This window comes from Rhopilema esculentum, chromosome 8, assembly GCF_057945365.1.
Source record: "Rhopilema esculentum isolate cy_ngs chromosome 8, ASM5794536v1, whole genome shotgun sequence".
In the NCBI taxonomy this organism is placed as follows: Eukaryota; Metazoa; Cnidaria; class Scyphozoa; order Rhizostomeae; family Rhizostomatidae; genus Rhopilema; species Rhopilema esculentum.
The window spans coordinates 8,607,424-8,620,358 of NC_142822.1; the positions used below are offsets into that span (position 1 = coordinate 8,607,424).

General features: G+C 35.0%; 1 protein-coding gene across 1 annotated transcript; it reads left to right on the forward strand.

Moving 5' to 3' along the window:
* Positions 1–1,540: 1,540 nt before the first annotated feature.
* On the forward strand, positions 1,541–12,021 carry LOC135694381 (doublesex- and mab-3-related transcription factor 3). The gene is made up of 4 exons (XM_065213089.2): positions 1,541–3,200; positions 9,634–9,750; positions 10,282–10,407; positions 11,230–12,021. Exons 1-4 carry the CDS (start codon positions 2,882–2,884, stop codon positions 11,838–11,840), a joined length of 1,173 nt encoding a protein of 390 aa, XP_065069161.2. The 5' UTR covers positions 1,541–2,881; the 3' UTR covers positions 11,841–12,021.
* Positions 12,022–12,935: the final 914 nt, after the last annotated feature.

Sequence of the window (12,935 nt, forward strand, 5' to 3'; positions counted from 1 at the left end):
AGAGAACAGGGGGTTTGAATTTTTAGGGACAACTTAACATAGAAAATTGCAAAAACTGTAAAGTTGTACAAAAATTTGAAAACTTAAAAAGAATTGCAATAATTGCAAAATTTGTAAAAACTGCAAAAATTGCAAAAATTCAAAGATTGGTTTTTTTCTCAAAAAATTTTTCCAGAATGGTACATTTGTTTACCGAGTTCCACTTTTTAAACGACCATGATGCAACATTTCATTTTTTTATTTGTATTTTTTCTTAGTTTCTAGAAATAGCGTAAGGTGTATGCCTACTTTTTACTGATATACTGGAATCAAGAATACAATTATAAGCAGCAACAAATATTTCATACACATTGCAGGGAATAGTTGGAAACCAATTTATGGTACAAATATTGTCACTCTTTATAGATTTATTTATAGATTGTCACTATTTATTGATTGATCACTTCAAATATGATAAATGTCCTTTTTGCTCGGAAATATTCTATATAGATTACTATTTAATATAAACAAAACCAACATGAAAATACTAGAGTAATTTTATTTTCCATGATCGCAAGTCCTTATGCTTATTAATAACTGTAACCAAATTATGACTGGCATGACTTACAATATAACATGACCAAATGTCCTACAATGTAATATTCTTACAATTATTTCAAAAAAAATAAAAAATATTTTTTGTCTATAATTTTCTCAAACACGAAATGTATTTTTCAAGTATTCTGTAACAGTTCCGGTTAAAACAGAGTCAAGAAAAGTGTCAATTTTTTTTTCTTTGGGCAATTTCTAAAAAACAATGAGGACAAGACAAGTATTAAGAGTGTCTCTGTAGTTTTTTTCGTTGGTCGTTTTCCCGATCTTAGACTTTGCGACCAAACCTGTTTTTCAAAATGAATTTTCAAATATCAGGGCTTCCGACGAACAACTAATTTTCAAATATCAGGGCTTCCGAAGAAGCCAAATCTTTTGTTATGTGTCTTTCATTTGCCCTTGCCCCCCCCCCACTTTCCAGCTTGCATTGGAGTCCCTGAATACCAGAATCTTTCTAGCACTTTTGCTCATTATCTTTGGCAAAATTTAAAGCCTTTATCGGCGCTTAATGTTCTTGTCATACTTTTAGAAACCGTCATTGTTAAAAAGGCTTGGAATGACTAAATACCTGATGACGTCATACACAAAAGAGAAATCCGCAGAAAAATTTAGCAAAGTACCAACAAGACATTTTGAGCACTGATATGGTTGAAGTAATGGCTTAGGTTTAGTCCCATAGAGTCCAAAAGGAATACGTCATGAGAAACATACTTTAAGAATTTTTATTAGAATTTGATTGTATCGAAGGCGTAGCCTAGTGCAAGCATCTTGATAAATAAATTCTGTGGCAAGGTTGTAATTTTTCCTTGATAACACGTTTTTTGTGACTAGATGTAAACAGAAACTCTACGATTTTGCGTTTTCTTATAATGTCTTTTTATGTTAAAATGCCAAAATTCAAAGTAATTTAGCTAGAAGTGATGATTTCAAAATTCGATTTCGTGACGTCATCACCCTTATAGCTGACCTATCGGATTCAGTCGTTAATATAATACTGTCTTCTTTCCTTAGCGTATTCTTCAGTTTTCAAGAGGTCAACATGATTTGATACTCTGTTGTAATTCTTAGTTCGCCAAATTTGAGGGAGCTTCTGTTTTTCATCTAATCACATAAAAACATGTGTTATGAAAAAATATCATGTGACGATGCCTCAGAATTGATTTATCAAGATTCTTGCACTACGATAGGCCTTCGAAATTCTTTTACTCACACCACTTGTTTCAAAACTATATGACATATAAATCAAATTCCTAGAAAATGTTTTAAGAATCATTAACGGAAAAAACAAAAGACTTCAACCGCATAATCAATGTCCATTTTGCCTAAGCTCTTTTTCATTATAAAAGAATTTACGGCCGGTTTCCATTGAAATTTAAACGCCTAAGATCCGGCCGAAGTCACATTTCTCTACCGTAAATAATGCAAGTTTACATAGAGAATTAAAAAATCAAGTTAAACTCAATAAAGTTATCTTGGTAGCAAACCATCAAAGAAGATTATTCGTTGCTGAGTACACATTTATTAAGGATTCAGGTGCCCAAATTAAACCCAATAACCATTTAATAAGTCAATGTTGATGCTCATTTAACAGACTGGCAAAATACAAATCTACAGCGAAGCTCCAGCACCTGCTTGGGCAGATAGGGGGTCACTATCTTTTCTTAGCGAATCGACTCTAAATGAACAAAGCTCATTAGGTAAGAATTAAAAGTCAGGTGGCCCCTCCGGGTGCATTTCAAATCATTCACATTCAAAGTTGAGCGCAGGTTTGTATTGAAAACGCGCAGGCGCTATTGTTCTATCTGACACAAGAGCTCTAAATAGCTCGAAATCTCATTGTATTGTAAAAGGAGCCACATTTGCGAGATAAAACACTTGAACAAGCCAATCGATTGGCAATGATTTCTTAAATATCTGCCGGGCGGATATCTCATATAGATACATGCTCGCAGGCTGTCATATGCGCATCTGAAGGACATCTCTCAAAAGACCGGGTCACATTAGAAGCAAAGAGAACGAGGAAAAATTCAATTAACTGGATATCATCGCGGAAAGAGTATAATAAATTTTGTATCCTGAAAAGATTAAGAAGTATTCTTCTTGCACTGGAGACATTATTTGGTTTTTAACTAATTTTTGGAAACCTAGAAAGAAGTAGCTGTTGGTGGATGAAAACTTGTTAGCTGAAGGTTCTTTGGCAGACAGTATCCTTGAAGGCAACGCCTAGAAAGGAGTTGCAGGAGAAATAAAGTCGCAGAACAGCAGAAAGGGAATTGAGGCCAGAGACAGAATGAGTGCACAGAGCAAAGAGACGGCAATAAGCAACAGTGAAAAGAAGCGCTCGCCAAAATGCGCTCGATGCAGAAACCATGGCTTTGAGTCAAATCTAAAGGGACACAAAGGCTTCTGCCGTTGGAGAGATTGCATGTGCGCTAAATGTCTTCTTATTGTCGAGAGGCAAAGGGTGTTAGCGGCACAGGTTGCATTAAGAAGACAACAGATGCATGAATCAAAGCAGAGAGTTACTCCACTGCCAAGAGGAGACATCTTCCCCGTCACAAGAACGTCTCCCTCACATTCCCCAAGTCTGGATGAGAAAGAAGACGATGGTGAGTTTTCCTAGGGTAATTTATAAAATTTGCTCATAGTATCGTGTTAACTTCAAGCAAGTTGTTAACTGCTAGAGAAAAAGGCACGGAGGGAAGACGTAGCAAAGCGAAGTTATTGCCTTTAGAGCGACAGATGAAATATTTAATCATAGTTTGAAGAAACGAGGCAGTTCAATGGGATACTCTGGATTTTAAGTGATATATTAGTACCTTTCTTTATAGCAAAGCTTCTTGCCACGCTTTGACACAATCTCATTGCTGGTCTTCCCCGCGCATTCAGAAATGTTTCTCTAGAAATCCCTATTTGCTAGTAGATGAAACACCGACTGGTTCGATTTAAAACATAATTTCTTCCAACTCGTGAATTTTCAAGAAAAAGTTATCAGTAGAAATTGAAACTAAAGGGATTTAAAAAAATGATTCTACATCAACAATTATAAATGCTTCAACAAGTGTTCATGCTTCCCTAAAACTGACAAGGCTCTTTAGTTTTGTTGGATCAAATCATTGAAGACCACATTCTAAAGTAATAATACCCTGAATTTTCTAGCTGCATCAGGCTGAGTTCCTTTGTTACACAAGTTTGATATTGTTTTTTGGTTGATAAACACCCATAATACAAAGGTTCAACAAAAATTCGATTCCAGCGCAGTCAAACAGTCTCAAATTTTATACGAAAAGTTACAAATTTCATCTTGTTCACAGTGGTTGCTGCGTAATATTGCTTATGACCTAAAATTCTACGTTGATGACACAATAATGTTGAATTTTCATCGCGACGGCACTCAATTCTTTACTTTCAAAGTAGTTTTAGTATCACATAGAATGATAGCTGTGTCGAATAGAGTCATAGACACAGTTTAATACACGTATTTGTCGTTGCAGCATCAATCAAAACAAAATTATATGCAGAGAAAACAAGTCCACTAAATGAATTAAAAAAAGGAAAGGTCGCCTAGTATAGTTTGCAAGAGTAAAAACGCAAACTTTTTTATCATTAATGAAAAACTATTACAATGTTAAGGCTGGAAGCATACAATCGATCCTGTGTGTTGGCCTAGCCAAAGAAATGGATCACCGATAGCTGATCGTGCAAAAACTATAAATATTTTGTAGTGAGATAACTTCATAACAATTTTGCAAGTACTTCATATCAGGTATCTTATTTTTAAGCAGTATGAATACAAATGAAAGTTAATTCAAAAAGCACACTAAGAAAACCACAAATTTGATTTCATAATCAATTACTATACAATGTCTAGTTTCAATTTGAACTGTAACTGACAGGAAACGTGATCAGATACAGCATATCGGAAGAAATGCTGAAAAATTTTGTGACCTAATCGCTAAAATTTCTCTAATTAATAGAAGAAGCATGCCGAATGAATAATGAAAGTGTATTTATGTATCTATCTTCTGAAGGAGATATGTGCTTGAGGAGTTAGTCTAGCTTTGAATAATACACACTTGCAATATCAGATGTAGCATGAAAATTCTTTTTAAACATTGTACATCGGATACTTGTAAATCGCTGTTAAAGATCAGTCGGAAAGTCGGAAATTAAATTGTTCTGTTAGATGCGACAAGGGCCTTAACAGAAACTCTTTCTTAGTAGCAGTTTGAAATTCAAATGGATTTTGCGATAAAATATTTATTAATGAAAGCTTCTACCATTAAAGAAGTATTTAGAAAGCTGGCTTGCAATAAAAGAATACAAAATGCAACTAACTAAAAAACAATAACATAGAATTTCTCAAGCATAGTTTAAAAGCCAAAACTCATTTTGACAGAAATAAGGTATTGCTACACTAGTATCAAATGGTTTATCCTTACTTGAGTATTTTAACATCATAGCAAAAGAAAAAATGCTAAAAATTCGCTGAAACGGCATTACAAAAGATCATTTTCTCTATGGCTTTGGCAAGTTAGGCTTAAAATGAGGCAATCATCAGTTGACAAAACTGTTTTTAGAGTGTGAATTGCAGGAAAATCTAACCGAAAGAAAATCTTAAATTCTCCTAAATTGTCAAAATTTTAACTAACATTCTTTGTCATTATTTTTAAAAGCTTAAAACGACCTCTGCAATGCGAGACATGGAAAATATAAAGCAAAAAGATGAATGAAAAAAAAGAATCTTTTTCAGATTTAACAGAAGCGATAAAAAATTTGATTTCAAAATTGTGTCAGTTTAGAAAGTCGAGCCGCTAAGAGAATATGTGATGCATTGATTGGCAATCATACAGATTGCTTCATAAGAATCAATTGGAGAAATGTCAATGAGAAGTATCGACTGATAAAATGTGTAATCTATTTATTTAGGATTTGTAGCTGTTAACGACGAATCAAAATTTGCAAGATGGACTGTTATTGTCAAAATCATAGTTATAAGCTGTTATTATCGAACACAAAATGCATGCACCGTTTATTTTATCGAAGAAGCAGGCAATGTCCTGAAAATATTAAGAATCTGCTTGCTAAAACAAGACTCATTTGCATGAATCCATTGCTAAGTGGTTTAATTTACTCATTAAAAAGTGGTTGGATACTTAAATGATATCGTCATGATTTCATGTGATAACATAAGAAGATTTCGATTTTCAATTGTTGATAAATGCAATGTTGAACATGTGATTACAGGATTGGATTAAGGGTGGCCATGATATTATCTGATTTAGGCCATATGATATCTGTTACTTGCAGATGAAGATAGCCATAACATTCCTGCTAGAATAAGCACATTCTTGAACTTACCTATTCAGTATAATTCATATCAACTACACACTTAGCTTTAATCAACAACAAAGTCGTTTAAATGAACGTACTCTTTTTTTGTCCTCTGAACATATCAACTGTGTGAATGTGAGAAACTCCTAGCAATGGTTTTGATAATAAATTTTATTGCTAATGCAAATACAAGAGCTAAATTTAATGGTGTCAGTAGTTAGAAAAATAGTACGTTTTTATAAGTACTTTGAATTTTGGCACTTTTTTTCTTTCAAACCTATAGGAAATATTTGAAAATTACAATTTTCCAGCTTTTCTGCTCACATCAAAAATTATTTCTGTTTCTTACACAAAAATACATTCATGCTCTGATTTATCTACAGCCTCGTATTAGCTTGGTTTGACTTTTACATATGCCATCTGTAACTGTCTTTTAATTGGATATCACATGGGCGTTGTTCTCGCCTCCTATTAGACCTAAATGGCACATAATTCGTCTTTAAGCTTTACTTTGATGTCAATTTTCTATTGTTCACGGAATCTCCTCCTCAAATTGTCGTTCAAAATTAAACAGCAAGGCACCTGTGAATAAACATGTTCAATTCATTCAAAGAAAGGATAACCCAGCTTTTCATTTCACCTCATTTAGTCCTCTCAGCAGCGGGTTCTTTCAAATTTCAAGGTCTGCGAGCCATCTGTGATAGTTCGTTTATCGCTTAAAACGATATTTTTGCTGCTAAAGATTCATTTTCGCATCGAACAATGTCAAGGAGAAAATGAAGTTATTATTGCCTTTGAAAATGCGTACAACAAGCAGCCATAAGGTGATCTGTATGAGAAAATTTCCAAAATGCATCTAGCAATTCGGAACAAAAAGCTAATCGAATAGAATAGATAGGCCATGCAGCGGTTTTAACGAATTTAATCTTTGGAGAAACATTGCAAATGCGTTCATTCAATAGACATCGGTGTTGAGTTTTTCGGTTCTTTTCTATTTCCGAGCGACCAACCAAAAACAAGACAGTAGTCATTATTATATTTTGGAGATTAATTAATTATTTTCCCTTGCTTCTTTTCACTAAAAAAATAAACTATTCTAGCAAATTTGATTTCAATTATATAGCAATTAGCCAGAGGAAAGTATGGTGGAGAGGGGTAGGGGCTAGTTATTTATAAGCTTTTAAAAGGTTTTTGAAAAGGAGTGCTTTAAAAGCATAATTGTGTTCTTTTTGCAAGTGATTTGTAGGCTAGTCAGCCAGTCCGTCACTGACGTTTTACACATAAGACAAATGCTGTTTCTAATAGATGTTTGAAGGTATCATGTCAATCTCAGCTATGCAATGTACACTATGTATTCTCATTTACGAACGTGCATTTAAGGGGATGACACCAGGCTGAGCACCAAATCACCACACAATAGGTGGCTCATTAACTATATGAATTGAAAAGTGAAATGAGAATCGTTCTGTTCATAGGAAACAGATGTTGCCTTTTATTGATATCAAACACTAAACTTTTAGTTTGCATATCAATTGAACTGTTTTCTAGATAGACATATGTTCATCTGCTGTTCAGGTTTCTAGCTGAGCAATTTTTATGTAGATGATTACACCCACTTATACAAAAAATATCTTGCTTTCAATGATTTTGTATAAGTGCCCACAATCGTATTACGTATACACCAATAATGCTTACGGCCTCGTTTGAAAATTTTTCCAGGCTTTATTTTAGGACTTTTTAAGGTTAAGCTAAGAATTTGCCATCACCATTCTGATACAATATTTAATATGCTTTTGTGCTTTTATTGTAGATTTGATGATAAATTTATGTTTGAAAACTTGGGGGAAAGAGCGACAAAACAATTCTATATTAACAGTCATTGTTTCCAAATAGATAATAACATCATGCATAAAACTGGATTCATGTTTTGATTTTTTAAGAATCATGCAAAAATTGAGGGATTTGATTGAGTAAAAAGTTTTGGGGATGTAAGCATGTGAGGGATGTGCGAGAGGTGCAGGATGCGCGGGGTGTGCGGGATGGATGGGATGTGCGGGATGGGCGAGAGTTGTGGGATGTGAGGGATGTGCGGGATGTGAGAGGTGCGCGGGATGTGCGGGATGTGCGGGATTTTGGGGTGTAGTAACTAGTCTTTTTTAATATCCCATTTCATTGAAAATCAAATATTGTATTTTCTTATAATGTTCTATTTGTGACAATACGTTGCTACTACGCTCATTACTCAAGTCCTTTGTAGTTTTCATAAAGTCGAATTTGAACATCTTTCACTCTATAAATGATCAGATCTCTTTAGATTAACAAAATTTAGCAATAAATATTGAAATCGTTACGTTATCATGTGAGATAATTTGTGTAAGAGCTTTTCTGAGATAATGTCATTGACGTTAAATTAAAGACATATTATATGCTACACGAGCAAGTCAAAGTAGTAAAACACTACTTGACAAAATCTTACTGGAAACACATTATTGTTTGGCTTATTTTTGTCATTTTAACAGAAGATACAATGTTTCCAACATATTATCGTTGAGTCCATAAATATTTAATCTGTTAACATATTAACAAAATAAAACATTAAACAACTGATGAACATCTAGCTACAAAACGAATAAACATTTTGATCACTCTCTAGAAGAAGACCTTTTGGAAGAAAATATGTTCACTTTTGATTTGGATACCAAAATGTTTGTTGAGTAATAAAATTGCAACGCATATTTCACTTAAGCAACAAGTTATTTGAATCGCAAACCCAAAAAGCCTGAAGTTTGTAATTTATTCATAAAAATATTCCATTCATTAAAAAAGATTAAAATTTAAAGCAAGATGACTTCTCAATATAAAATCGCCATACTGCTTATCAAATTTTAATAAATTCCCTTAAAGAGACACATCTATTAAAAACTAATTGCGGTGACCAAATCAGCTGCGCTGTAGTTTTCGAAACATGAAATAAGCGATTCTATATGCTTGATCACATTGATGCACTGAAAACTTTAGTATTCCAGATTCTTTAAATTTTTTGGCATTCTTCATTTAGGTCCTTACACGCTACAAATAGCCTTACACATTTACAATTATTCGTTGAAAAACTTTTCTAACGCAGGAATGTAGATTTAGTAAAATGCCAGTTACTTAGCACTGCCATTATATGACTTCAATAGCAAAGTGCTTTCTTTCTCTTTTAACTGCTATTCTACTGGGGTTTAGAGACACATTTTGATAGAATAGGGCCATTTTACATGGTTTGAAACGTAGAGAAAAGCAGCAGAAGGGCCAATAGAATTCTCAGGTGATGACGTCACAAAAATGATATTTTCAGTGTTTTTGAATTTCGATCACAAAGCCTAATGTGTAAGAGTTTCCCTGAGACATGGCCATATAGCATAGGCTTTTCTTTTCAAGTCACTGTAATCTAGCTGAAACTTTATAAACCAAGCCAAAGTAATTGTAATTGGTTAGCAGGCTTCAACATTTTCGTAGGCCATATCTTACCCACTTATGAACAAATTCAACATATTTAATGGTATTTCGTGGTTTTCTTGGGTTGTGTGGTCAAAGTAAAAGATTTTAAGAGTAGTTTTTATGACGTCACACTATATGTATCTCTAAGACTGGAAGAGTAATAGCTTCTAAACCACCCGTTTTAAGACTATCACCATAGTTTAAGTTCATTTTTTATTCCTATAGGTAATGAAGGAGCTGTCTCTCCAAATCCACGATCAAGTCCAGGATGCCCAAAACCGTCAGGGCCCATAGCTGAAAATACCCATAGCACAATGCAACATGGTCGAGAAATGCCTGCAGGTAATTCTAAAATCCTTGAATCGTCAGTAAAGTATTGTTGAGTCTTGGAATAAAAGGAGGCATGTCATTAAGAGTTGGAGAATTTCCTCATATTAAACTAACTAAAAAGCAAGCAACAAGCCTTCCTTCACCATTATTTCATTAACAGGAAAGGAAATTCTTCCTTGAAGTAAGAAGATTGTAATATTCAGAACTTTGATAGGAAAGACTCAGGCCTGCCGACAGCTTTTCTGGGGCCTGGGGCAAAAAACGATAGGGCCAGTGATGATGTCATTATATCTGTGATTATTATTGTTGCTTTTACCATTTAGAACTTTTATGCAACTTTTTGGGTACCTCTCAGACCGGGGCCTGAAGCAATCTGCCTCCCTTATCTCCCCTCTTTTGGTGGACCTCAAAGAGTTATTTGAATCCAGGTATTTAGTAGAAAATTTTCTTAGGTTTCCGAGCTGAGTTGCAATACATGTGACAGATTTCTGAGCAAAGCATTATTCTGTGATCCAGTAAGACCAATGTCATTATTTGCTACAGGAATGCCCATTTACCCTTCTAACAACACACCAGATGGAGGTTACTACTACCGGATAAACAGGTTTTTACCACGTCATTTGGAGTCTGCATTTCAGCCACCAGTAGGAGCCCCAGCTCCATCCAGAGGTAATCAATCTATACAAATTTAATTGATACATTAAAACAATACCATTGTAGCTAAATGTACTGAAAACCTCTATTTGTTGGCGAATATTGGTCAATAGAAGTCAGTTTAATGGCTTTATTGAATAGTGAGGGAGCTCGTTCCCTCAGTAAACGTACATGTCGTGACAGTAGGACAACTCGAAAGAAATAACTCATGTACTCCAAACTCTTTCATTTGCGTAGGTATAAGAGTAAGTAAATTGGTAGTAAACAGGTTTTCGAAATATTGTCCATTAATGTCCTTCATGATATTTCGAAAATATCACATCCAGCCTATCGCAAATACCCAAAGAAATTAAGCGAAAACAACACGAAGCAAACAACATGTTTTGCAGTCCTCCAGGGTGCGCCTCCACGCTCCGATTTGAATAAACAACAACAAAAGCTCTATTTACCAAACAACAAAAGGGGGTTCGAACTGCACATAATTCCAATAAATCGCTATTCAATTCACGGTCAACGCAAAAAGTCTTTATGTGAGGAGAGACCATACCAAATAGGTTTACAGGTTTTCTCTATAAATTTGCAAAAGAAGAGAGAAAATTTTCAGTTGCATTTTGTGTACTATTGCAGATTTAGTTTGCAGAAATTTGTTAAACTTTTTTACATTTAACATTGTATAGCTACATAGGCAACGATAGTCCCTTGGTTTATGGAAATAAATCAAGAAATGAACTTCATGAAAATTTTAAGAAGAAAGGTTATTAGGAATATTTATAACTTTTTGAATGCCTTAATCCAGTGTATACTTGTGACATTGATATGTCAATCCTTATTCTTTAGGCTATCCAATGAGCAACGAGATGTACCCACCACGTCCCTCATACTTTCAGTCATGCTCAAGTGGACTAGGACCGAAATCCTGTTGCCATGACAGGCTTTGTAGTATGAGACCTTGGTGCAGCCCTCCTTTTGAATTGGAGCCTCGTCATGAAAAATCACAAGAACAGGCGTCTCGCGTTCTCAGGTCAATGGAATCAAGCGCAATCAAAGTGAATAAAAAGAATCCATTGGAGATGCTAGCAAGACTCTTTCCTAAACAATCGATGCAGGCATTGAAAAGAGTGCTAGAGTCGTGTCAAGGAGACCCCGTGTTCGCAATTGAGCGAATATTGGATCGGTATCCAAGCGAAATGGACATTGACGAATTGCCAGTCCCAGGAGGCAGGGAAAGGCAAAGATCATATAGCGTAGACGAGGAGATGAAGCCCCCGGAGAGAAGGTTACACGGCATAAATGACGATCACCTCTCAAAGCTGGCAATGGCTTATGACATACCTCTTTCTCTTGGGAAATTGCATCGAGAAGATTACAAAATGAAAGAACCCAAGTGGGAGCAAAAGAATTCGCTTTCAAGCGATTTCAATGATAACTCTCAACGAACTGAATTTTGATTCCACTTAAAAAAGCCACCATTTGCTGACCTAACTAAAACAAAATTATTGTAAATACTTACAGAAACATTTAAAAAGCACATGTGTAGAATATCTTTCAAAATAATGCACAGCTATACCCCTGATACTTCTTGAATAGGTTAATGCCTTTTAAGATGCATAAAAATCAAATATCATTTAATTGCAAATTATTTCTTGCACGTTTCTCAATTAGAATCTGCCGAGGGTCATGCTTTTGAAAAGGGGACAGGTTAGGCCCCTTTCCCCTTTCCCCCTTTTCACTACATAAGTATTGAATCAATATCAACATGGTTGCATTGCCATTAAAACGACTCTTTCCTTCTTCCCTTGGCACGAATTTGTCAACATACGCACGCTAGTACCCTTGCATAAATGTTTGATTTGCAGAATAGAACGTAAACCATAAATATATGATTAAAACATACCTGTTTGGTTACAAACATCAGTATGAATCTGCTTGCTTCTCGTTGACTTGTTACTTCTTTTGAGATTTTGAGTGAACACTTAATTTGAACCAACACACTTTTCATGGACTTGATTTGTCGTTAATAAATTAATTGTTAAATGCATCCATATCAACCGGAGTCTTTTAGTTGACTGATTCTTCTTGCGCATTCGTATGATGTGAGAACTTCTCTAGAAACAATATTAGCTGAGAACCAAACGTTAAATATCGATGAATTTTCTCGTCTTACCTAACAAGGCACAGAAGCATGACAATGCTTTGAGCGGACAATAGAATTTCAAATTGCAATGGCTCTTGATGGGGAGACAAGCAAGAAAAAGTTTTTTAATGTGTGAGGCAGCCCTCCTTCCTGGAGTCGTCAAGAGCATGCCGATTGAACGAAATTACTATTACGCATGCTCTCTTGACTCCAGGATGAAGGGTTGCTTCATTTGAAGGTTTCGCTCGCTTGCCTGCCCAACCAAAGTACCGTTATTTTCTCTACACATCATGTTGCAGATTTTTGAAAGCAAGCCTCCTAGAATTTCAACAACAGGGCCTCCGACGAAGGGTGGGGGCGAGAGGCCCACTTTTTTTGCAAAACAATAGAGTTTTTTTCAAAATCTTTT

Coding starts and splice junctions, on each gene's coding strand:
- LOC135694381 (XM_065213089.2), top strand. CDS start 2,882: ATGAGTGCACAGAGCAAAGAGACGGCAATAAGCAACAGTGAAAAGAAG. Junction 3,201..9,633: donor GGATGAGAAAGAAGACGATG/GTGAGTTTTCCT, acceptor TTATTCCTATAG/GTAATGAAGGAGCTGTCTCT. Junction 9,751..10,281: donor TGGTCGAGAAATGCCTGCAG/GTAATTCTAAAA, acceptor TATTTGCTACAG/GAATGCCCATTTACCCTTCT.